The sequence below is a fragment of the Phyllostomus discolor genome, chromosome 9, assembly GCF_004126475.2.
Source record: "Phyllostomus discolor isolate MPI-MPIP mPhyDis1 chromosome 9, mPhyDis1.pri.v3, whole genome shotgun sequence".
Classification (NCBI taxonomy): Eukaryota; Metazoa; Chordata; class Mammalia; order Chiroptera; family Phyllostomidae; genus Phyllostomus; species Phyllostomus discolor.
Window position 1 is genome coordinate 29,281,719 of NC_040911.2, and position 24,985 is coordinate 29,306,703.

A 24,985-nucleotide genomic window follows, 5' to 3' on the forward strand; every position below is an offset into this window, starting at 1 on the left:
GCATATCTCCTGATCGAGGCCATCTGTAATTAGACTACTAATAAGTGCTTTTTAATGATGAGCAGGAAACCAGTTATTAATGAGCGGCTTCTTGAAAAGTACTGTCTATTCATTAGCTGTAAAGTGCCGACCAAGCTTACATGTGTGTACTTTGTTCTAAAATCAAACTAACATTCACACGTGTGTGTGCATCTCTTTTGTTTCTTTGTTTACCTTGTTACTTTTCTCTGAATATGAAAGCACTGTAGAGAATTTGACAGTGATCTCTTAATTATGGAGGCATCCAGTAAGGCAGGTTCCAAAAAGTGGTACATATCTTACTTAGCATGAAGACGGACACATTAACAGCCCAAATTCACCCCCATGCAAGACTGAGGGGATAAACACCAGGGCTGCCCGCTACAAATCCCTTCCCTTTCTCCCCTCCTGAGCAACCCTCTCAGGAAGGAGGAGGGCCTGAGTCTTTGTCTTTATGACAGGGCCAGGCCTCGTGTTCTTGGAACCTCAGATATGACATACATGTGGTGGGTACTTTTGTATTAAATAAGTCAACAGCCCCTGTTTGTGAAGCCCAGAAGAGGGACCTGGGGCTGCACTATTGCTGTGGTGACAGGGTCCAATGCAAAGATGAATCACGCTCATTAGGTCTTATAAGTATTGCCAAGAATAATTCGGTGTACCCCTGCACTATAACATATGACTTGATTCCGCAAGTCAGAAAAGCAGTGCTCCAGTATTCTGAAAAGAAACAAAAATAAGAATCAAATCATTCATTTCTTAGTCCAGTAAACCCAGGTATATCAAAAGTATATAGTAGGGATGACAAATGAGTAGCAGACTGCAGAAGAGCTTTGGTTGCAGAGTGCTGTGAAATCTTTGCATTGGAATGCTTTTCAGTGGGGCATGCCCTCTTAAATGCGCACGTCCTGAAGCTGCATCTCCTCACACATTCATGTACCTTGCCTGGCCTCTAGAGGCAGTTGAGTTTTCCACCTGAAGTGTATGAAGACTTGATTTACCAATATTAGCAGAGTCTGTTATCACCTAAACATACTTGCCAACATTTTTGCTTTAAAAATTAAAGCTTTGCTAATCCTTTGAAAAAATAATTAGGATGAGAAATAAGATAGTCTTTACAGGTTTTATTCATTCCAATTTATATGAATGCACAGATCCTATCTCCTACACATTTCTAGAGTAGAAAAGAAAATTATGTGAAGGGAACAGGAATGAGAAAGCTATTTAAATTTGACTCTTCCCTCTATTTTAACATGGACGAATATGTGGTTTTGCCCTTGAGAGGATATTTGCTACATTAGAAATAATACACATATTATTAAGAATATGTGAAGAATATATGAATATGTATCAGTAAGAATATATTAATATAAATCAAACTCAAGCTGAATTATGAACTTTGTCTTTAACCAACCACTGCATTAAAGTTTAATTCCTATGTAAAATCCTAACTTTTTGGATCATTTCTGTGAGCTACTTTAAACCAGCAGCCTTGCTTGGTACAACACATAAAAGGGAAAAAACTGAGCAAAATCATTTTTTCACCTTCTTGGCACGTGTCTATCAGTATTCACATTGAACTGGGTTGCTGTTATTCCTGACAAATTCAGGGGGAAGATAAGCCTCTGGGTCCCCAAACAGGTAAACATATCATCTATATTTGGTCATAGCAAAGATGCATTTACTTTGTAAATGGGGCCCGAGTCTCTAAGCTAGAATTATAATACAGTTGTAAGGCAAAAAAGTAGTCATTTAAAATGAAGGATGCCTGGGAGTAAGCATTCTGAAAGCCCACAGCTCATGAAACACTTTAAAGCAGTGGATGGAACAAGGGAGCCCAGTAAGGAAAAGTCAGCCTTTCAGGGAGCAACCCCCCAAAAGGCACACACACGCATCTTAGAACAAAGTCCTTACTTTTTAAAAAATCTTCACCTGAAGAAACGTTTTTATTGAGAGAGAGAGAGAGAGAGAGAGAGAGAGAGAGAGATGAGAAACAGCAATCAGTGGTCCTCTGAACATGCCCTGACAGAGATTCGAACCTGCAACCTTTTGGTGTATGGGAAGACGCTGCAACAAAATGTGCCACCCAGCCAGGGATGAATGAGGCCCTCACTTTTAAATTAGTATTCTATAGAATTTAAAATGATCATATTGGGGTTTGATTTGGTTTGGTTTTGGTGTGGCGTTAAATACTCTACCTATATATCACTATTCCACAGCACTCAAAAAGCTTTACAAAGACTAACAACCCTACTTAGATGGATTCTGGAGGGCAGACAGAACCATGCCCCTTTGTCAACCCAAATGCACCGGGACAAGAAGTGTAATAAAAGAATGGAGGGCTAGGCCTGGCATTTTACTACAACTGCACATGAGCCTCTCACTGGAAGCAGGCTCCTTACACACTGTTCACGGGTCTCCACACGGGACTGTGCCCCATCACTCCGTTTGCGAAGACCCACCAAAGGCAGAGGAGGAGGAAAGTTGTAGTTCATTTGCACAATTTAGACTCCTGGAAATTAAAAGTATTAATCACCTTGTTAATTTTGTACCGAAATGAAAAAACTGCTTATCAGCAAATCCAGCTTCCTGCAGTGTGCCTGGGTTAAAACAAACAGCAAATCCCATCAAAGGGAAGTTTTGAAGTGAAGATAATGCTGAATTCATAAAAAATATCCTGTGCAGTTTTATTATTGTTCACTTTCTTTAATTTTATTATAAAGGTTGTTTTAAATAGAATAAAAACAGCTCTTCATAATAATTGAATGATGCTTGTATTTGAAGCTATACTTTAGGGCAGCTAGCAAATTTTAAAAGATTAAAAAACAAGTTTGAATTTTTGCTTATGAACATCTGAAGATATACCTAAGATAGAGATTTAGTATTATTTATGCTCCCCCAAACTTAATATGTAGCATCCACTATAGTATTTTTATTAAGGAAACATATATGAAAGCAAGGTACTTTTCTTTGAAAATTTCTCAATTCTATTGTCCCTTTGTCTTACATTAAAACAAGTAAACATTGGATATTAAGACAATACAGCTAGCCTATTTGTGTGTGTGCCCTAATTACCTCTCATCTCTTCCAGCCGCCTCTAAAGGAGTTCTGAACAGTGTTTGACAGAGGGAGCCGATAAAGATAATTTCCAGATGAACAAAGAAATGAATATTACTTTTTTGTCTTCTCTAGTTAAAAACCTCAAATTCCTTTAATTTCATTATAGAATTGTGAGACCTTCCAGCAACCCCGTTTTTCTGACCTGGACAGTGTCAGTGATGAGGGCACACCGAGTGGCACCTGGGAAGGACTGTTTGACTTCCTCAGCAGAGCGCACAGGTGAAGCCTGCAGACTGAGTCAGAGGCCTAGGTCTTTATAGGTGTGTGATCTCTGATAAATCACTCTGCAGGCTCTATGCCTCCATTTTTTTCAATCTATAAATTGAGAGCTTAATAATAAACACCTAGTTTATTGGGATGTCATGTGGATTCTGATAGTATGATAGTTCATTAGTGCAATTCTTGACATATAGTAAATAGATAATATTTTAGACTTATGTATGAGGCTATATTTTTAGCCCTGTTAAATCCATCTTATAAAATAATAGCCTGTAATGGAATTGATCAAATCCTGTTGCTCTTGACTTTGTATATTGTTTAGTCTTCTCCCTCTTTTTTTGACATCCTATTTCTTATCACCCAAATTGTTCAGTATTCTATCAATGTAGTTATGTGCCTCAGTTTAAATATTGAAAGGCATAGGACTTCAGGCAAAGGACTTCAGGACTGGGGCATGCCCTCTGAAGACCTTTATTCTAGTTGCACCATTCCATTCATCAGTCTTTGTTTTCTCCATTGAATTTACTGGGGTGACATAAATTATGGTTAATAATTTTATTGGATAGTAAAATTATATAGGTTTCAGATGTTCAATCCTATGTCATCTGTATATTATATTGTATGTTCACCACCCCAAGTCAAATCTCTTTTCATCACCATTTATCCCCCCCTTTACCCTCTTCTACCTCCCCTACCCCTTTCCCTCTGGTAATACTATTGCCTATGTATGCGTTGAAAGCAATATGGAGTTAACTCAAAAAAATTAAAAATGGTACTGCCTTATGATGCAGCAGTTCCACTCCTGGGAACACATCTGAAGAAACCCAAAACACTAATTTGAAAGAACATGCTCGTATGCACCCCTATTCTCATTTCACCGTTATTTACAATAGTCCAGATTTAGAAGCAGCCCAAGCGCCCATCAGTAGATGAGTGAATAAAACACCTATAGTACATTTATACAACGGAATACTACTCAGCTGTAAAAAGAAGGAAATCTTAACTTTGTGACAGCATGGGCAAATCTGGAGAGTATTATGCTAAAATGAAATACCGCAGTCAGAAAGCAAGTGCCATACGACTTCACTTATATGTGGAATCTAATGAACAAAATCAACTAACAAAATAGCAACAGAGTCAAAGATAGAACAGATTGACAACTATCAGAGGTAAGGGGGTTTAGCGGGGGCTGTGTGGAAAAAAGTGAAGGTATTAAGAAAAAATACCTCATCTGTCTTTGGATGTGGCTTTTCTGTTAGATGTGAACCATCCTTGCGGTGCTGTCTTTCAGCATACTTGGCTTTATTTTGTCATATGCCTTGTTCTGCGTCTAGAAAATCACCACGATCCACCTTTTTAATAGTCCTTTCACAAGGAAAATAAGGTACGTTTACATGAGTTTTTTTCTAGCCACTTAAAAGTGTTATTTACAGTTTTGAAATATTTAAATTATAAACTTTAATGTCTTACAATGCCAAGATGACAGAAGCAGCATGATCTTTTTGTTTATATGTTTTAAATTTTCTTTTTCTATCAGAACTTTCAGATAGAGTTTGCCATCTCACGTAGTAAAACCACTTGAAATGACAAGAATCTCAGATAGATATACTTAATGTAGCTACCCAAATCATAAACTTACTGCATCGCTTCACAAAGTTTTCCTGCCTGTAATCTGATACAGGTAATCTGATACATTTTAACGTATACATGCATTTGGACATGGAAAAGCAAATCCTTGGCTTTACCGCTACTTCCTTCCAAAACCCCAGTAAAATGACTGCAAATATAAAGAATGTAGATCTACAAGGAGAAAGGGAATGAGGAGGACTCAGGAAAGAATGAGAGATTCCATCAAATTTTTGGAAAAAAGTGGCCAGAGAGAGATACCCAAAGAGAACCAGAAACTCGGAACTAAAGAACAAACTGAGAGTGACCAGAGCAGAGTGGGGAGGGGGCTAACGGAGGAAAGAAGGGGAAGGGGCAAGAAAAGGAACACAAATGGAGGATTCATGGGAATGGACAACGGTGGGGGATTGACTGTGGGAGTGGGGGCAGATGGGGTCGGGGTGAACAATGGGGAAAAGAAGAGACAACTGTAACTGAACAGCAATAAAAAAAGAAAAGAAACCATTCAATCTTCATAGACCCTGGAAAGTCTCATAACTGAAGGTACCAGGTCTTACGGACAGGGGACTTGCATGAATATGAAAACAGGAGAAGTGGTTCTGTATCCAAGAAGTCATTAGACCTCAGGCCCTCTCCCAAGTTCTGTATTACCAAGGGATCTTTCTCTCTTCCCACCCAAGTAGTCTGCGAGTGGTTTCTGAGAGAGAGATGGAGGCAAAAGGGATACTGGGTATAACAGCAGGAACAATGTACTGAAAATGGACAGAATAAATTTTTCAAACTGAAGGCAATATATCTCTGCTGTAAGCCTTTTTTACTTCTTAGCTCCAAAATGACGGCAGCATAGGTATTTCTTCCACTCAGGGAACTAGAATTCTTCCCTCAAAAATTTAGAAGCCAGAGAGCTAAAGGAACTATGGATCCTGTCACTCAGATATCAGAAGCAAATCAAAGGGCAGAAGAAAATTTTGAAACAAAACTTGGTCTCTATCCTCAGAGGTATTTTTTGAAAAGGTATTTCCTTGAAATAAGAAATGAATGCTTAACAAGGAACAACAGATAAAATGAAAATCTTAGAATGTAAAAAATATAGTCAAACTTTTTTAAGATTGGAAAATCATTGGGAAATTACTCAGAAGCTTCAAAAATTAGACAAAGAATGGAAACTTAAATAGAAAAGTAAAAAGAAGATCAATCTAGGAGGACCAACAACTGGCTGAAGTTAGACAATATGGCTGGAAAAGTGAGAATGATAATCCATCCAAATTGTCAAGCATGAGGGGTAGAAATAATTTGAGATAATTATCTGGCATATATCTTCCATAGAGTCTTTCTCAGAAAGTCACTGGAGAATATTGTCCAATGGAACAATAACGCACCCAAGGAGGAAGTCACCAAATCCAAAAAGAGGAGACTCACAGTGGAAGTGGAAGGCTGTCTAGGCTGACACTGTGGCAGGCCTAGAAAACAACCTTGCCAACCTGGGCTAAGCAAGTGATTGGACTAGGAGGATAAGGAGTATATAAAGAGTTCCAGGGGAGAGATGTCCAGGGGAAATACGTTACTGATGGAACGCCTGATAGATTTGATGATATGGAAAATATTCCAAAGGGTTTTATTTTGTGTTAGGCAATTTGATTTAAAAAAAATGAGATTAGTAGCTCAGAATACAAACAACACACAGAAAAGTTTTAATACTGTAGGGATAAAAATTTAGATTAAAAAGTATACTCATTGTTCACTGGTTGGCTCTATAATGAATAGCACTATGTCATTCTGGGTACCTGCAGGAAACAGATAACATTCCAAAGGGTCCTTGAAGAGAAGAATGTTTAATAAAGGGACATTTACATAAGGGTGAGATGGGCCAAGGAATCAAGAAGACAGTGGTGAAGCACAGTAGGACTTGCAAGTGAGAGAAGCCAGGAGGAGCAATGGAAGGACACTGCTTGCACAACCAGGTGGGAACTGAGGCCCGGAGAGGGGCTGTCTGATAGGATGTAGGTTGTGCAGTAGAGGAACCCAGCTGCTTCTGGACTGGGAGGGGACAAGCACTCTCAGTTCTCAACCTTTGAACTACCATGAGGGCAGCCAGAGAGCAAGTGAGGCTAGCTGCATTGGGTCCATAGTGGTTATACTCCTAGGACATAGTGTTAAGAGATTTCACCAGGAGAGGGAATCGAGAATATTCAATACATCAGCAAAAATGTGTGCTGTTGCAATTTCCTGTTGTAAGGCAAGTTTTAGTCTAAACTATGTGACTGTTTCCATGAAATAATTGACCAAACCGTGTGGATCATAGAGATCTTTGGATATGAAGAACATTTTGGATCAATTATGGAATGAATTTCTGTGCTGTGTTCACACACACACACATACATGCACACAGATGCATTTCTCCCAAATCTTCACATGACTGATGCTTTTTTTTTCTTCATTTCATTTTTGGTTAATTGGCCTATGTATATTTTTCAGAAAGGCTTTCCCTCCTGGACATTCATTTCTTTCTTCTTCCTCTTAAAGCAAGTCCTTTACCATTCGTTGTAATACTAGTGTGGTGTTAACAAACTCCTTCAGCTTCTTGTCTGGGAAGCTCCATAGTTCTTCCATTTTAAATTATAGCCTTGCTGGGTAGAGCAGCCTTGGTTGTAAATCCTTGCTTTTCATCACCTTGAATATTTCCCACCACTCCCTTCTGGCCTGACACGTTTCTGATGACTAATCAGATGCCAATCTAATTGGTGTTCCCTTGTAGGTAACTACCTGCTTTTCTCTTGTGGCTTTTAGGATTCTCTCCTTGTCTTTAAGCCTTGTTATTTTAATTATGATGTGTCTTGGTGTAGGTGTCTTTGGGTCTGACTTGTTTGGGATATTCTGAGTTTCCTGGACTTGTGTGACATTTTCTTTGCTCAGATCAGGGACGTTTTTGGTCATCATTTCTTCAGATGGGTTCTTGATCCCTTTCTTGCTCTCTTTTGCTTCTGGCATTCCCATGATCTGGATGATGTTGTATTTCATGTTGTTCAAAATGTTTCTTAAGCTCTCTTTTTTTATTTTTTCATTTTGCTGATCTGCCTGGGTTTTTTTTTCCCTACCTTGTCTTCTACAACACTGATTCAATCCTCAGCTCCATCTAACCTTTTGTTTATTCCTTCCAGTGTATTTTTTATTTTAGATATTGAGTTCTTTATTTTTGACTGATCCTTTATGGTTTTGATGTCTTTTTTATGCTGTTGAGTATCTTTCTAATCACTACCCTAAACTCCCTATGTGATAAATTGCTGGCCTCCATTTCATCTAGTTCTTCTGGAGAATTCTCTTCTTTCATTTGGGGTCTGTGTTTTTGTCTTCCCATTTTGGCTGCTGCTTTGTATTTTCTGCCTTAACTGTTAAACTAATCAGCAGCAGGCTTAAACAACACAGAGCAGGGCAGAGTAATTCCTGCGGGCAGGGGCATTACTATCCCTCAGGCTGATGCTATTCAGAGTGCTTGGCCTGAGAGAGATGGCTCCTGCAGTGTGGGGAATGACTCAGCACAGAGATCCTGTTAGCTGTTCCTTCAGTTCTCTCCCCAAAGCCACCAACCCCAGACTCTCCTCAAGCATCTCTAGTCCACTCTATCCTCCCTTTGCCCAGAGCCCAGGGTGTCTGCAAATAAGATTTTGTGTGTTGGCCCTTTAAGGGGCTCTCTGCATCTCCAGCTCTCTCTCCCTGGCAGATAGAAACCCTGCTGCTTTTTACAGTTGGATGTTATCTGGGTTCCTTTCTGGCTCTGGTGCTGTAGGCTGGGGAGGCCAGCTTGGGGTTAAGTCCCTACAGTTCTCAGGGGGAACCCACTGGCCATTGAAATATCCCTCTGGAATTTCAACTGCTGCCCATGGGATCCCAGCCAGCCCTCTCATGCCTCCTCTGCACTCTAAGTCACATTGTGGTGAAGTGCTTTCTTCGGTCTATCTGTATTATAAAGCTTCTCTCCAGCTAGTGTTCAGTTGGTTATTCTGGGTGATTTCTCTCCAATTTAGTTGTAATTCCATGTTGGTCCTAGGAGGAAGGTAATGTAGCTTTTACTTACTTCTCTGCCATTTTGGACCCTACTTGGATATCCATTTCTAGTAATTTTTACATCATCCTATTTTATGCTATTATTAATGTGTATCACTGTCTGAACTTCTGTTTTTCATTTCTTACTCTCATTTAGTCTGTCTCCCATTGCATGACTCTAGGTCCCTTAAGGGGAGGGATCCTATTTTATTTGGTGATATATCCATAGCACCTGGCCAAATTATGGCCTAGTAAGTAGAAGGCATTCAATAGAGCATTGTTGAAACAACTCAGTAGTGTATAGAATTGTTTGTGTAAGACTTTGTCCTGGGTTATGCATATATGATCGTGATAGAGACCTGGTGAGTATGACATAGGTCTGTAGCTCAGGAGACAATATAGATGAAGGCATCATTAATTGAAATCAAGAATTCAGGAGGCAGAGCAAATTATGCCTGGAGAAGTGAGAATGTAAGAAAATGAAGTGTACAATTTGACATAATGAATGGGGTGAGGTATGCAGGTATTTATATCTAGTAGGTAGGTGAAAATGTAGACCTGGGATAGGTCTCAAATACAGATTTAGATTTAGAGTTCTTTAGTGCAGAAGGGGTAGATGAAGACATAAATGGATGAAATTTTCCAGGGAAACCATGCAGAGAAGGAAGCAGAGTCATAGAGAATCTAAATGGAAGGAGAAGAGAAACTTAGTTATACTGGTTCTACTAAAAATTATCATGGATTAGGGTAATATAATCCAGTAGATTTTAAGGAAGATAATACCACTACTCTCCAAATACAAGTAGTATGCAAGAACATTAACGGATTTACTTGTATATATTTTTGAGCAGTTAGAGAACTTCTAAAAATTAATGACTTCCTGAATAACAAATGAATTTCTCATTGTAGATGGAAAAAATACAAACTTTATATCTGATATATGAAGAAACATGCCAACAGTGATATTCCTCACACCCTATATCCACAGTCTACATGGTAAATCAGAGCACCTCACATAACCAAGTTCTAAGTAACAGAAGCAGCACTATTAAGGAGAGGAATTTTTTTTTAAAGCATAACATTTATTTATCTACACACCTACATCCATGTGTAGTCAGGCAATGTGTTTTAAATTTACTAGATTATTTCTAGATTCTTTCACGTTGTCTGGTGAACGTTCCCTTTAAAATTCATTTTCCCATTAATGTAAAAGTATTATCACTCAATAATTCAAGCATCACCATTTTGATGGCTTTTCTAATTGCCTTAGTTTGACTATTTCATAATTAATATACTTGAAATATCAAAATGGATGGGTGATTTTTGTGCCCAGTTTAAATTAAATTAGAATAATCTGTAAGCTTTTATTCCATTGTGTAGGAATTAAGATCTCAATTATATGGCTCCTTCAAGGTATACAGTTCAGATGGAATTATGCTTAGTGTATGATTGAACATAATGTTCATCAAAAGTAGGTGTGAAGGAATTCATTATACAGAGTGACAGGAGGAAGGAATTGTTCGTCATTCTGCTCATGCAACCATGCCAGCACACCTGTTTCTAATTTGGAGGCCACTTATGATTACCTCCCAACATCAGTGTTGAAATAACATCATTAGTGAAGTATCTCTACTTGCTCAAAAAGAAATGTGAAAAAGATGAAAATCATCAGCCATTGCCAGTTTTTGAAAACTTTGTATTTTTCAGGTGTCCGTTTACCAGTTCAGCCTAATTTTCTTAAGTCAGTGGTGAATAATCTCAAGAGCATACTTAGAAAATTTTGGGCAACTGACATCTGGGATAAATAAATAGTCACTTTAAAAGTACATGGCCTGAGCCCTGACTGGTGTGGCTCGGTGAGTTGGACATAGTTCCACAAACCAACAGGTCAGCAGTTGATTCCCTGTCAGGGCACAGACCTGGGTTGTGAGCCAGGACAGGACAGGCCCCTGGTAGGGGGCATGCAAGAGGCAACCCATCAGTGTTTCTCTCTGACATCCATGTTTCTCTTCCTCTCTTTCTCCCGCCCTCTCCCTCCTTCTAAAAATAAATAAACTCTTAAAAAAAATAATGTACTTGGCTCGAGTTTTGTTGATTTAGGCTTATATAGCCATTGGTGACAATGTATCCTACCATAATTTGACCAAAAATTGTAGCTTAACCTTGTGCTTTGGGAAAACTGGTATGTATGGAAATGAAAACAAAATCATTTTGTTTCTCTTAATTGTGTTTCTCTTAATTGATCTTTTAAAGTGGTATGCATTATTTTATCTTTTTTGAATGAAAATCTGTCAAACAGCATTAATACCTGAGTTTTTTGAGCATTAATCAATAATATGTGCATATTATATGGACAACATAAAATAAATATGTAGCCTTATCAGAGAATACAGTCATTAATTACCAGAAACTAATAAGTCCCTTATAAAGCCTCTTTATCACAGATTTGATTAGAGTGGAGAGAAATAATGTACCTTTTGCTACACAATCATACTCCGGATAACCATTATGTAGGTATTAGCCTTAATCTTCTGAAATTACTGTGTTAATAGGATCTTTATGTAACAGCTAATGATTAACTGCTCTAAAAAATTCTTATCAACCCCTACTGTGCTTTTCAAAGTTTAAAAGTATTTGTTCTGAATTTTTATTATAACTGTAATGTTTGTTTTGAATTTTGATTATAGCTGTAATGTTTTACAGCTAAAGATTCTAACGTAATCATCATGTGTAAAGTCTTGCTTTGAGGGGATTTACCGATGGTTAGAGTGTCAATGTGCTGGCACTCCTCAGACTGCCCATCTTCAGTAGGATATTTGGTTCCAGGTCTTTTGATCTATAGCAACTGAGAACGAAAGGATTAATATGCCATATTTTTTGGACTATAAGATGCACTCCCCCCCGCCAAACTTGGGAGGAAAAGAGGGGTGCGTCTTATAGTCCAAATGTAGCTTATCTGTCTCAATGCAGTGGAGCGGGGTCACAGGAGGCAGGAGCAGGTTCACTGCTGCATTTTCCTACCAAATTTGGGGGGGGGGTGTGTTTTATAGTCTGAAAAATACAATGTGTATATATATATATATAATCTGTCCAGGAAAAGTCCAGCCATTGTTAATATACTGAGAACAGTTTGTGTGACATTAATGTAACCTGGCAGCCAAGGAGAGTGGACAGGAATGCACATGTGTGAACAATAACAACTTCACTGTACTAGTCAGTGCGGGGCCTGTTGAGTGAGCATGTGTACTGTGTGGGCATCACATTCAAAATGACTGAGTGAGTAGAACAACAAATTTCCATCAAAATTTGTGTTAAGCTTGAACATTTTTCTGTGGAAACTGTTCAGATGATTCAGAAGGCTGCCCCGAGGGGCCACTGAAGTTGCCAGTGATTGGCAACTTCATCATGACAAGGTGCCCACTCAGGCATCACGTCTGGTGCAGTGTTTTTGTGAAACATCAAATCACCCAGGTGACTCAGCCCCCCTACAACCCAGTTTTGGTGCCCTGCGACTTCTGGCTTTTCCCCAAACTAAAATCACCTTTGAAAGGGAAGAGATTTCAGATCATCAATGAGATTCAGGAAAATATGACATGGCAGCGGGTGGCAATTGGGAGAACTGTGTGAGGTCCCAAGGTGCCTACTTTGAAGGGGCCTGAGGTATCATTGTCCTGTGTACAATGTTTCCTGTATATTGTATCTTCTTCAATAAATGTCTCTATTTTTTCATTGTACATGACTGGATACCTTGTGGACAGACCTCATACAATTCTTTTTTTTTTCATGGGTTATCTTTTATTCTCTATTTGCTTTTCTTACATTTTTTTTCATAAAGATAATTGTATACTGGAGAAGATATACAAGAATTTCAAATATGCCCTGCTTCTTTTGTTGGAGGGTATCTGGGGGAGAGATCAGAGATTTATAGAGAAAAATATTTTGTCAATCTGAAATTTCAGTTAGTAAGGCTGTGAAAAAAGGAAAATACCATCTCCCCTCCTTACTTTTGATGAAAGCCATGTCTAAGCCTGCTTTATCTAGATAATACTTTATTTCACACAAAAAGTGAAAAAACAACTTTTAAGAAAAAAATGTACTTTGTTATTTAATATTGCATGTGTTAAAATTCTGGAAATGAGATTAAAAATTAAATGACAAATGCATTGTTGGATATAATATGTGCAACAGTTATGAGAAACTTGCTTCCTATATATTGGCACACACTCAGGGCAATTTAGCTGGCTCAGAATATTACAGCGGTAAGATTTTATTTTTCAGTTTACGTTATAATCAGAGTATAGAGTGGAGAAGAGGAAGTGATCAAAAATGTGGCTGGAAAGATTGTTCTCAACTCTGAAGAGCTTTAGATGTCAGGAATTTTGGGTTCCAACCTCCAGGGGTGGGGGAGAGAAATCTCAAAAGATTTTCAAGATACATAAACATGATAAGTGATTTAAAAAGACGCATTTGAGAAGATATGGATAAGACATTAGGGAGTAAACCCTGGTCAGGAGGTTATCACAATGGCAACTGAGAGATTCTGGAGCTCTAAATTGCCTTAGCAATGAGCGTGGCCAAAATGCACGCCGCTGCAGGCGGTTTCCTAGACGGAGCTGAGAGGACTTGGATATTGTGTGATTGAGGGGAGCCAGGGTAAGAGGGAAAAAAAATTGGCACGATGTGTTAACTAGAACAAGAAACTGGTGATAGAACAGATGTTGTTGTTGTTGTTTTTTTTAATTAAAAATTTTTGCAATGGGTATCTGGAGGAAAAAGAAAATGAATTTAATTTCAAAATATTAAATTTGACATAACTGAATAATGGGAAATTCAGGCCTGAGCCTCAGAGGGAAAGCTGCGAATGGAAGCCAGAATTTGAGAGTAACAGTTACACAGCCAGTACCTGAAAGCGCGCCCGCAGTAGAATCACCGTATGCAGAGCACTGCAGCTTTCTTAACGAAACAGAACATTGTTAAAGGAGATTTAAAAAATAATTTCAGAAAGGTTTTTAATCAATAAAACCGAAAGGCAAATAAAGTATTTTAAAAATGTTTTATGTTTTCCTAAATGTAGATTTATTTAGAATATGAAAAGTAAAAACTTGAAAAACAAAAATATGATTACAAGAACATATACCAAAAGTCAGGATGGGTCAAAAGTAGGTTTACAGTTGTGAGTGTATGAAACACAGTTTCTCTTGTATTATTATTATTGTATGATATTTCCCATACATACTGTAAACTTATTTTTGCACCACTATATACATTAAAATTTAATGTTAGTGATACTGATTTGGTATTTTTATTCAAACTGAAAGATTTTTGTGAGGAAAAAAATACTATGATGGGCATGTAAAATTAATTTAAAAAAGTTTTATATCTGTAATCAGATTTTAGAACCTCAAGCATTACTTTTAAATTTTCATTTTAGTCATATCAATAAAGCAGCTAAAAACTATTAGAAACCTATATAGAAAAAAATATATTTTTTAAATTTGATTTTTTTTGTCCAGTAACTAAATGTCAGGGTATTGCATTTGAAATTGTAATTTAAAAATGCTAAGTCCCTATTTTTATATTTTAAGATTAAAACTTTATGGCCCTCAGGAGGAACTTTGGAGGAGATAATCTTTGCGGTGTACTTGGTTACTCCTTGCCAGCCATGTATATATTTGGGTTGGGGGCCCTTTTTATTTTGTATTTTTCTTTTAGGCAACAGTTAACAAAGCTCTATGCTTATAAAATCATGTATATTTGTGTGTAAATATCGCTATGGGGAGAATTTGTCAACATAATAATCTGTTCTTCAAAAACTAATAAAACTCTGGGTAACAGATAAACTGCTGTGATTTTGGTTTCTCAAGTCAGAAGCAAACTCAATCTAGCCTCTGTATCATTTCAAATTTTATCATGGTTCCTTGGATTTAGTCAAAACAATACCCCTCTTTATTACCCGTTTTAGTGGGTTTGGGAGCATCTTTGCAAAGATCCACCTTCTGTGTGGGCATTTTAATCATTTGTGTGATCAAGAAGTGGAAGAGACTGTATGGAAACCTCCTGACGACATGAAAGGGATGACTTCCTGCAAGTTATTATGTATCTGAGTGTGTGCACGTGTGTCGATGCCATCATAAGTTACTTCTCATTATTGCAGGTAATAAGCACATTTACTTTTGAGTGCAGGCAATTTTTTCTTAGCAGGAAAGCAGTCTAAATGGGATCTCTGGTTCTCTGAGATCTTTTATGAATTTCCCTGGAAACGCTTAGCAATGTACTTAGTTCTGGAACAATTACTATCAATGGAAAAAGAGAAGCTTTTAGAAGGTAGAGGTGTTTTCCAGCAGTTTATATGCGAAATGTATTGCACTCCCTCACCCGATCAATACTAATAGAGAACAAAGGAGAAATTCAGAGCAGTAACTTAAGTGAAAATGCTTCTGTCATATAGGCTACAAAGAAATCTAGTAACAATCTTACAGCAAATTCAGGCAAATTGATGCCTGAATTATCTGTGTGTTTACTATTTTGCATGGATAAGCTTGAGGCCTCTGCCTGTTTCTTCACCTTAAAAAATGTGGATCACTGATGCCTTCACAATAATGAACTAAAAGTGTAATTTGATATCGATGCAACAATACCTTGCAAACACCAATTGCTGTAACAGTGTAAGGTAAAAGGCAAATAGAAAAAAGGTATCTAAATTATTGAATCTAGCAGTAAGTTTTATTGTTTTGATTATAGTCAAACAATGAAAACACAGCATATTTAATAGATGGTAGAGGATATAAAGTCTGAGAAAGAGTAGAGGCCTTGGGAGATACAGTAAGGCAATGGAACATTTTCTGTGCCAATTTATTCGGAAACCTACTCTTAGAAAGTTAAGTGGAATCAAGCAAATCTCATTTTTTAAAAATGTCTGTCTAAGGTACTTGAGTAAAGGACTCCTCACGTACCTGCAGTGAGTTAGAAATACAACCTGAATGACCCACGTAGCAGATCAGGTCTAGCAAACTGAAGTTTGTCTCTGTCCAGTGCCTGTGGATTGAGTGCAGAGGACTACAGACCTGCCTCTCAAACAGCGTGTAATGGGCCAGTCATGAATAGACAACGTTTACACTTTCAAACCACTCTTGCCCTCATCTATACCTAATCACATCCTGTTATAAGGCCATTTAAAAATATGACATACATAATTAGTACATCAAGGATATAATTTTAATTTTTAAAACTTAAGGTAGATTGGTTTATAGAATAAAATAAGCTTTGTGTGTACAACACTACAAATGAACCCCTCTATGTGCCACGCTATTCTCACCACCTAAAGTTTGGCTTCCATTTGTAATCATACAATTGAGCACCTTTACCAGTTTTGCCCTCCCTCCACCCCTTTCCCTCTGATAACCACAAATCTGTTGTGTGCCTCTATAAGTCTTTTTGTTTTCCTTTTGTTTTTATATTCCACATATGAGTGAAATCATAGGTATTTGTATTTTTCTATCTGACTTAGTTCACTTAGCATAATACCCTCATGATCCAAGAAATGAAAACAACTTAAGTGTCCATCAGTGGATGAATGGGTAAGAAGATGTGGTACCTGTGTGTGTGTACACATACGTACTCTGTGGAATACTACTCAGCCATAAAAAGGTGAGATCTTGCCACTCATTTGCAACAACATGGATGGGCCTTGAAGGATGTATTTATTGATAAGGCTAGAGCCTAATAATACAAATCACCATAAGTATTTCTTTAACCTGTTGCATGTTTTTAATCAAATCTGAATCAAAGCAACTCCGTAGTATCTATAATTCTGTATTATCTAGTACACTGCTGGTGGTCATTCAATCATTTTTATGGAATTTTTAAAGGAAAATTTTAAATGTCTTACTAACGCTGGGATAGGATTTTTTTTGTTTGAGTAAAATTTCATTGCCTGGACATGCAATATTGTAACATATTAATGTTACTCTCTTTTGAAAATAATCTTCATAGCAACCCAGGGGGCAAGCTGTTTCTTTGAGACTTTGGGAGCTAATGATTATTAAAAGTTGCTTACAGAGATAAAGTATGACTCCATGGGATATTTATTTTTATGTCATTAAAATCTATGCTTCTTTGAAACCAATATTAGTGTTCATTCAAGAGAAAAACATGAACTATCTTTATATTAAACTTCTGCTCAAAATACAATACAGACTAAATTTTATTGGAATTTTCATATTTCTAAACATATAGTGGATGGCCAAGAACTTAATAATGCAAATCTTTGTTTACATACAAATGACTCCCTCCAAAGCCTATTTTGATTATTAATGGAATTCATTATCTGCTGCTTAGTGCAGCTACTGTGGTTTGGAATAACAGTTAGTAATGAAAGATGGAGATAGATTTTAAATATAGTGTGTTCATGTTTGATAATACAAATTCTATTATACAAAAATATCAATGAAAAAACATTGGGACCACGCCGTCTTGCTTTTTTCTCATCATTAAGAAACTCTTCTCCTGGAAGTGTATTTTATTGTCGTTTTCTTATCACAGAAAAATAGATTGGTGTGTTTCAGAAGAGCCACCAATTTCCCCAAATTATTAGGTTGGCCAAAAAGTTCATTTGGCTTTTTCCATACGATGGCTCCAGTAGTGCTCGTCTTTAGCTTCAGTCAAAACAGTTGTGTTGGATTGTATTGTGACAGCTGTTACATCAGTGTGCATTAACAAAAAAAAAAAAAACCCTTACCAAGTTTTGTGTAGCCATTTTAATATTGAAGATGGACTAAAGTAACATTTTCAGCATACTAGGCTTCATCGTCTGAAGAAAGGTAAAAACAATCTAAATGCAAAAAAAAAGATTTGTGCAGTGTGTGGGGAAAGTGCTGTGACTGCTTGAACATGTCAAAGGTGGTTTGCCAGGTTTCATGCTGGAGATTTCTCACTGGACGATGCTCCACAGTTGCGTAGACCAGCTGAAGTTGACAGCGATCAGATCAAGACATTGAGAACAATCAATGTTATATCATGCAGGAGACAGCCGACATACTCAAAATACCCAAATCAATAAACTTATTGTTGAAAATGAAAAAATGTCCTTTATTTTTATGAAAAATAACTAAATGGACCTTCTGACCAGCTCAACAGAAACTGAAATCTTATGTTGCTCAAGTTATTTTCAATCAAGAAACGGGGACATTACAGAGGGTGGATTGTTTGAAGCCAGCCCCTTCCCAAGGCCCTTGAAATAGCTGTGAAGTATAGAATATTCTTCTTTCAGAATTTGAACGACTGTGTGCCTTGACAGAATACCTCAGAGCCCAGTGGTTTTCGTAACGCTTTGCAGTGGTTTTATGAGCACAGAGCAGAGGTGCTGGTCTGGGTGAAGGGGAAGGAGCCAGTGCGAAATCATCTGTATGCCCTCGTCCCATAACCTCTGGGAGACTCGGGGACGTTTCCCCCAGAAGCCTTACAGTCTAAGTCTACTTTATAGGAAATAGAAGTTCTATGTGTGAAACTAACCCGCGTAAACATCACATATTCATCTATCAGTCTTTTGATAAGCTCTACCTGTTTAATAAGCATCAACTGAATGAATATATATATGACACATCTGTATTTTAGTGTGAGTGAATATACTTTAAATATGAATGTTATATATATGATATATATTGTAATATAGTATGGGTGGATATATTATATGTATGGTAGTCTTTGTCCCCAGACAGGGAGGAGATTCGTACTCCTAGATGTGAGACCATTTTATTGTACCTTTATGAAAGACTTTCAGATGCTGCATGAGGTGTAGCTGCCATCGGCTTGATCATTCTCCACTCACCCTGTCACTGTAATGGTCATTTAAAAGAATGTTGGTAATAGATCCTAAGATTCTAATAGTTGATGTAGCACTGATCGTGCCTTATTATTAATTCTTGTTCATAGTAGCACTGTAATTGGTATGACTACTCACCCCACACCTACTTATTATGGCACATACATATAGTAACAGAAGATTCCTGGAAGTATCGTGTTTAATATCTTAGATGATTTAAACTTCTTTACTATTTGTAATAGAAAATTTAATCATAGCACCAAAAAACCACACATATATATTTTATGTCTTTAGAAAATGTCACTGGACGTGGCCCAGTACTTTTCTTTTCTAGAGAACCGTGGTATAAAACCCACTGTCTTTGGGTACACTCTCCTAGAAAAGGGTAACTTTCAGAATTTAAAAAAAATTAGAATTTGCTGACTGCCCAGTTCAAATAGTAGAGCCAGTGATACCAACATAATTTGCTCTCACCTGGGTCCCTTCCTTAGCACAGTATTGCCCAAGAAAAGTGTTATTCTAACATTTGCCCTCCCAGCGGCTTCTAAGGCGTAAATGACAAAAGAGAATTACAGTCAGACATTGCAGTTCATACACCAGTTCAGGTCAGTGCATGTTTTATTTTACAAAGCAGTGCTGGAAAATTTCATTATTTTCTGTTCAACTTATAATGAGGAATTTTGCTGTTTATTTCATAATCTCACCTACCTAAAAATGTAAAGATGAAAAGCTCAGAGATCATGTGCTTAAGTTCTACAGCTGAGTGTAATTATCAGAGTTGAATGGGTCAGTTAGAGTAGAAAAAATCAGAAGAACAAAAGCAAAATCCTAACTGCACAAATCTGACAGTCACGCAATGCTTTCACTGCATGAAAGATTACAATATGTCTTAATATGACAATACTACTGGGTTCACTGTTTCATCATTCTCTAGTACTTGATACAACAAAAAAGTATCTGAAAAGTTACTAGTTTTTTTAAACATGCACTCTAAAGACAAAAATACTCCTAAGAATTTGCTAGACATTTATTTATAATGTTATATTTTTTAAAAAGAAAAGATGAAGAATGCAACAGGCAAGTGAAATTACATACGAGGTCTGTCCAGAAGGTATCCAGCCATGCAAGAGGCAAAATGGAGACATTTATTGAAGAAGATACAAGATATGAGAAACACTACACAGGACAATGACATCTGAGTCCCCTTCAGAGCAGGCACCTTGGGAGCTCACAGAGTTCTCCAAGTTGCCATCAGCTGCCCATCATATTTTCCTTAATCTCATCAACAGTCTGAAATTTCTTCTCTTTCAAAGGTGACTTTAGTTTGGGGAAAAGCCAGAAGTTGCAGGGTGTCAAATGTGGGTTGTAGGGGGGCTGAGTCACTGGGGTGACTTGATATTTCAGTAAAAACCTCTGCACAAGATGTGATGCATGAGTGAGCCTGTTGTGATGAAGTTGCCAATCACCAGTTGCCCATAGTTGCAGCCTTCTAAATAGTTTCCGAGTACTTTCTGCGCAGGAATGTTCAAGCTTAATGCAAAATCTGACACAGATTCATTGCTCTACTCACTTGGTCATTTTGAATGTGACGGTCACACAGTACACATGCTCACTCAACGGCATCTGCCACCCCCACTGACTAGTACAGTGAAGTCATCATTGTTCACACATATGCATCCCCGTCCACTCTCCTTGGCTGCTAGGTTACACTGATGTCATGCAAACTACTCTTGTTAACAATGGTTGAACTTTTTCCCAACAGACCTCATATGTGGTATATATTTTAGACTTTATAAACTCACAGCTAAAGAGAAATCATTTGTTTTACTATTGAAAATATATACAATTTTATCCAAATTTCAATCTTAATTGAGATTTGACTTAACACGGTTACAATTTAACCATGGTTAGAAGTTCTGAAGCACAGATTACAGACACTAGTGAGTGGAACCTGGGAGAGACAAACTGCAGGGCCTGGGTCATTCAAGTCTTTGTCAGGCTGTGTAATGTATGTAATGGTCCTATTGTGGAGTTGGTATGCAATAAATTTTGCCACAATCCTAAAATAAAAGGAGTGAGAGGGAGAGAGGCAGGCAAGAATGCAGAGAAGAAGGAGAGAGAGAGAGATTGAGAGAGCAATTATAAGAGCAAGAGACTACAAAAAAATTTCAAGAAAGTCAACTTTTGCAAATGTTTTCTTGCAAATTATAATTTCTCCTCACATTTTAAGCCTAGCTAGTTCTTTTAAAAAATTTTTTTAACATAACATTCGCCCTCCCAACAACTTGTAAGTGCACAGTACAGTACTGCTGACTATGTGCACACAGTTGTCCCGCAGACTCCCCAGAACTGGCCCCCTCGTGCATGACTGACAAGACAGTGAGCAGCTCCCCACCGCCCCCAGCCTCAGCCCCTTACAACCACCTTTCTAGTTTCTGGTTTTGAGTTTGACTACTTTAGATACTTCATATAAGTACTTCTTGCAATTTCTGTTTTTCTGTTGTTGGCTTATTTTGCCTAGCATTATGTCCTCAAGATTCATCCATGTTGTAGGATATGACAAGATTTCTCTCTTTCCTTAAATGTGGATAATACCCCATTTTATTTATAATGTGTTTTTATTCATCTGTCACTGAACATGTAGTTTGCTTCCACCTCTTGGCTATGTGAACTCTCTGCATATAATTTTAAATTCAGCTGGACATTGTAAATTGCCATCTTTCCATTGCAATGCATCTCACACCATTGCTTTGCTTTCCTTTTTTTCAGTCTTCAGCAAAGTTGTTGAGAACATGTGTAGGTGCTGACTTAATACTGACTAGTGTACTTTGTTTCTTATTCAATGCAGCTGTGTAGACAATAAGATAGTCCTGTTCAAGGTAAAATAGCACAGGGATTTGACACATAATGGAATGTTGTCATTGCAGGACAAGTCTGCTCCAGCTGACAAACAATGTAAACCAGAGGCGGCCCAGGCCACTTACTCAACCTCAGCGGTTTCCGGCTCACAGGAGGTGTTGTACATCAACGGCAATGGGACCTACAGTTACCATAGTTACAGAGGGCTAGGAGGAGGATTGCTGAATCTGAATGATGCTTCCAGTAGTGGTGAGTCTGTATTATATATTGTGTTTCTTGTGTGTGTGTCCAATTGGGGATAGTCAATTCTCTAAACCTGAGAGAAGAAAATGAGTATACTGTTATAAGCAATAGTCAATGCCAGTCTGCTAAAAACAAGACTGTTTAATACATAACATCCATCTCCCTACAAGGATAGCTCTCTATTCTGTGACTGTTTCTGGAAGTAACAGCACTATTATCAGCAACTGAATGACTGCTGTTTTATACTAAAAAAAAAATTCTCAACTAGAGAAATAGCAAACATCTTCCCCTGTAAGGGGAGCTGTAATGTCCTATTCTTCAAGAATAATGACACATTTTCTTAATGTTTGAGTTTTTAATTTGGAAAATTGGAGGCCCGGGCACTTCACTGACTTGATGAAATACACACACACAGTCCCCGTACGTAAGAACATCCATCTTCAGGCTAAGAACAGCCTGAAGCCACACGTAGAAACAACCCAGGGCCCTCCAGCCAGTGGCGTACCGACGACAGTGGCAGGCTTGCCAGCAGTGGGAACGGTGCACCGGACGGAGCCAGCTTATACCGGCTCGTGCTTGGAACACTTTTAGGAATTTCTTAAGCTTTTATGTAGAATTAATTCCAAACATGTAATACAAAACTACACATACATTAGGAATAAATACATGGGTGAATTTCGTATAACTGGGTCGCATGAAAAGCTTTCCTAAACTATACTTAAAATCCAGGGAAAATGAGTTTCATTACACACACACACACACCATTTTTTATGACAAAGCACATGATAAAGTAAAAAAAAAAAAAAAAGGATAAACTAAAAATTATTATATATTACAAAGGATGAATAGGTCAAGACTTAAGGATCTTCTAAAAAGAGGAAATACCCAACACTATACATTAAAAAAAATAAGGCTAGAAATACGAATTCACAATTCCCAGAAAAAGTCATATAAATGTCCCTTTAATGCAGGTAGTTACTGAAGCCCACTCATGCCTAAGAAAAACACAGCTTCTATCTGTCATATTAGCAAATCCAAATGTTTACACAGTATGCTTTGATAAGGCTGTGGGAGATATGCAGACTCATGTATTGCCTGTAGAAACACAAAAAGTTGGAAGGGATTTTGATAATACCTAGCAAAATTATGCATGCATTTACCATTTGACCCAGCAATCTCTTTAGGAACCTCTTATTAGGAATCTATTTCAAAGACACATGGCAAAAAGGCATGCACAGGACTATTCATTTAGTGTTTTTTATAAATTTAAAAAGGGGGATTGCTGATAAAAATGTCCATCAATAGGTGGTGAGTTGATTCAATTATAGTGTATCCAAACAGGAGAGCAGTGGGTCTTTAATAAAAAGGACCTTTAATAAAAAAAAAAGTCTTTACATACTCCAGGTTGTGAAAAGTACTTATATAAATCTTTTTTTAGTGAATATTAGCATATTTTTTAAAAAGTTCACATAGAGGCAGGGATGAAGGAGAATGGTATGGGGGAAGGAATATAAGCCAGAATTATCTGCTTATACTTTGTTTTGTAAATTTAACTTCGGAACAATTTACATATTTATATAATTAGGAAAGAAACTGATTTTAAGAATCCCTAATATTGAAATAAAAATGATGCAAATGAACTTTTATCTGTTTAATGAGTGGCTGGCAGGGCCCCACGGAGAGGAAGGGACTTTTCCAGGTAATCTCAAAAATCATGCTCCACTGTATGCAAGCGTATGACTAAACCTTACATTATTTTCAGTAATCATATTATTATTTTGGGGCTGTTGTTTGTGTATTGTGGTTTAAAGCAAATTTAGAAGGATGTTGGTATCAGTGAAAGCTGTGATTTTTAGCAGGGGGACAAAGTCCATACAGAGGTAAAATCAGTGAGTTTAAGCCAAAACTGCACAGTCGTGTATTTGTACTATCAGTGAGAACTGGTATTTCCTATCTGTTTCCACTGAATGTGCCTGAAAACAAAGACCAATCTGAATTCTAAAAGTTGAATTAGGCTTGGTGGGATTTCGATATATTTGGGAGGGAACTGCATTATTGGTGTTCAGGAGTGATTCCGCTGGAAGGCTGGAGCTCTTAGGTCTGCCCTAGAATTAAGGGTCCCCTGAGGACGGGATCCCTTAGCTTTAATCTATGTCAGTTGCCTTCCAGCTCAAAAAAAGCGGTGCCTTAAGTGGAAGGGAAAAAAGGAAGGAGCTTATTTTGGAAAGAAATTTAGTTTCAAGTGCATATTCAGTTTTTCAAAAGCTAGTGAGCCTTCTCAGATGTTTACAAGTCTTATTTTTATTTGAACAGCAAATCAGCAGGCAAGAGCAAATCCAAGTTCAGAAAAAGAAAACATAAACAAAGGCTAAAAATTCTTTTAGTGTATAAAGCTGGAAAATCTAAAATATTTTACATGTGAAGTAAGAGCTGATAGGTAGTTCAGAACTTAACCATCAAATCAAAAAAATGGGGGAGGGGGAGAGTATAGTTGAAAGATTTTATTGACACAAATTTTTTTGTCATCTTAAAAAAATCATTTATCTATTAAATTAATTCATTTAACATAAACATAACAATAGATACTACTTATTGAGTACCTCAGCATAATCTCTATTTAACCCTTACACAGTCTTATAAGTCCTGGAATTTGGAGGAAATTTTTATAAAAGTAAACTTCAATCCACTTTAAAATATAATGCTCAGGCATCACTTCCTTTTTTCTAACCTGATTAAAATTTATTTTGTGAGGCTCAGAGTACATACAGAGGTTGGGTGACTTACCCAAAGCCCCTCCTCAATAAACGGAGGATGCAGGATTTAAACAGGCATTCTGACATCAAAGTCCACACTGTAAACTACTGAGCTAATAATCTGTATAATGGATGCAAGTACTGAGGTATCTATAGTTAAGTGATCGTACCCGGTAAGCACTAATATACTGTCTTGCCTACTTTGAACATTTCATATAAATAAATGGATCACACAATAAGTTATCTTCTATGTCTGGCCTCTTTTACTCAGCATCATATTTTCAAG

The 24,985-nt window shown here is 37.4% G+C and overlaps 1 protein-coding gene across 6 annotated transcripts in view; it reads left to right on the forward strand.

Moving 5' to 3' along the window:
* The window catches only part of NOL4 (nucleolar protein 4), a 290,369-nt gene that overhangs the window by 232,577 nt on the left and 32,807 nt on the right, over positions 1–24,985 (forward strand). For all 6 annotated transcript variants that reach the window (XM_028525063.2, XM_028525061.2, XM_036009175.1 and 3 more), the window contains one exon: positions 21,772–21,952. In XM_028525063.2, coding sequence (XP_028380864.1) covers positions 21,772–21,952 — 181 coding nt within the window. The remainder of the gene's footprint in view (positions 1–21,771; positions 21,953–24,985) is intronic.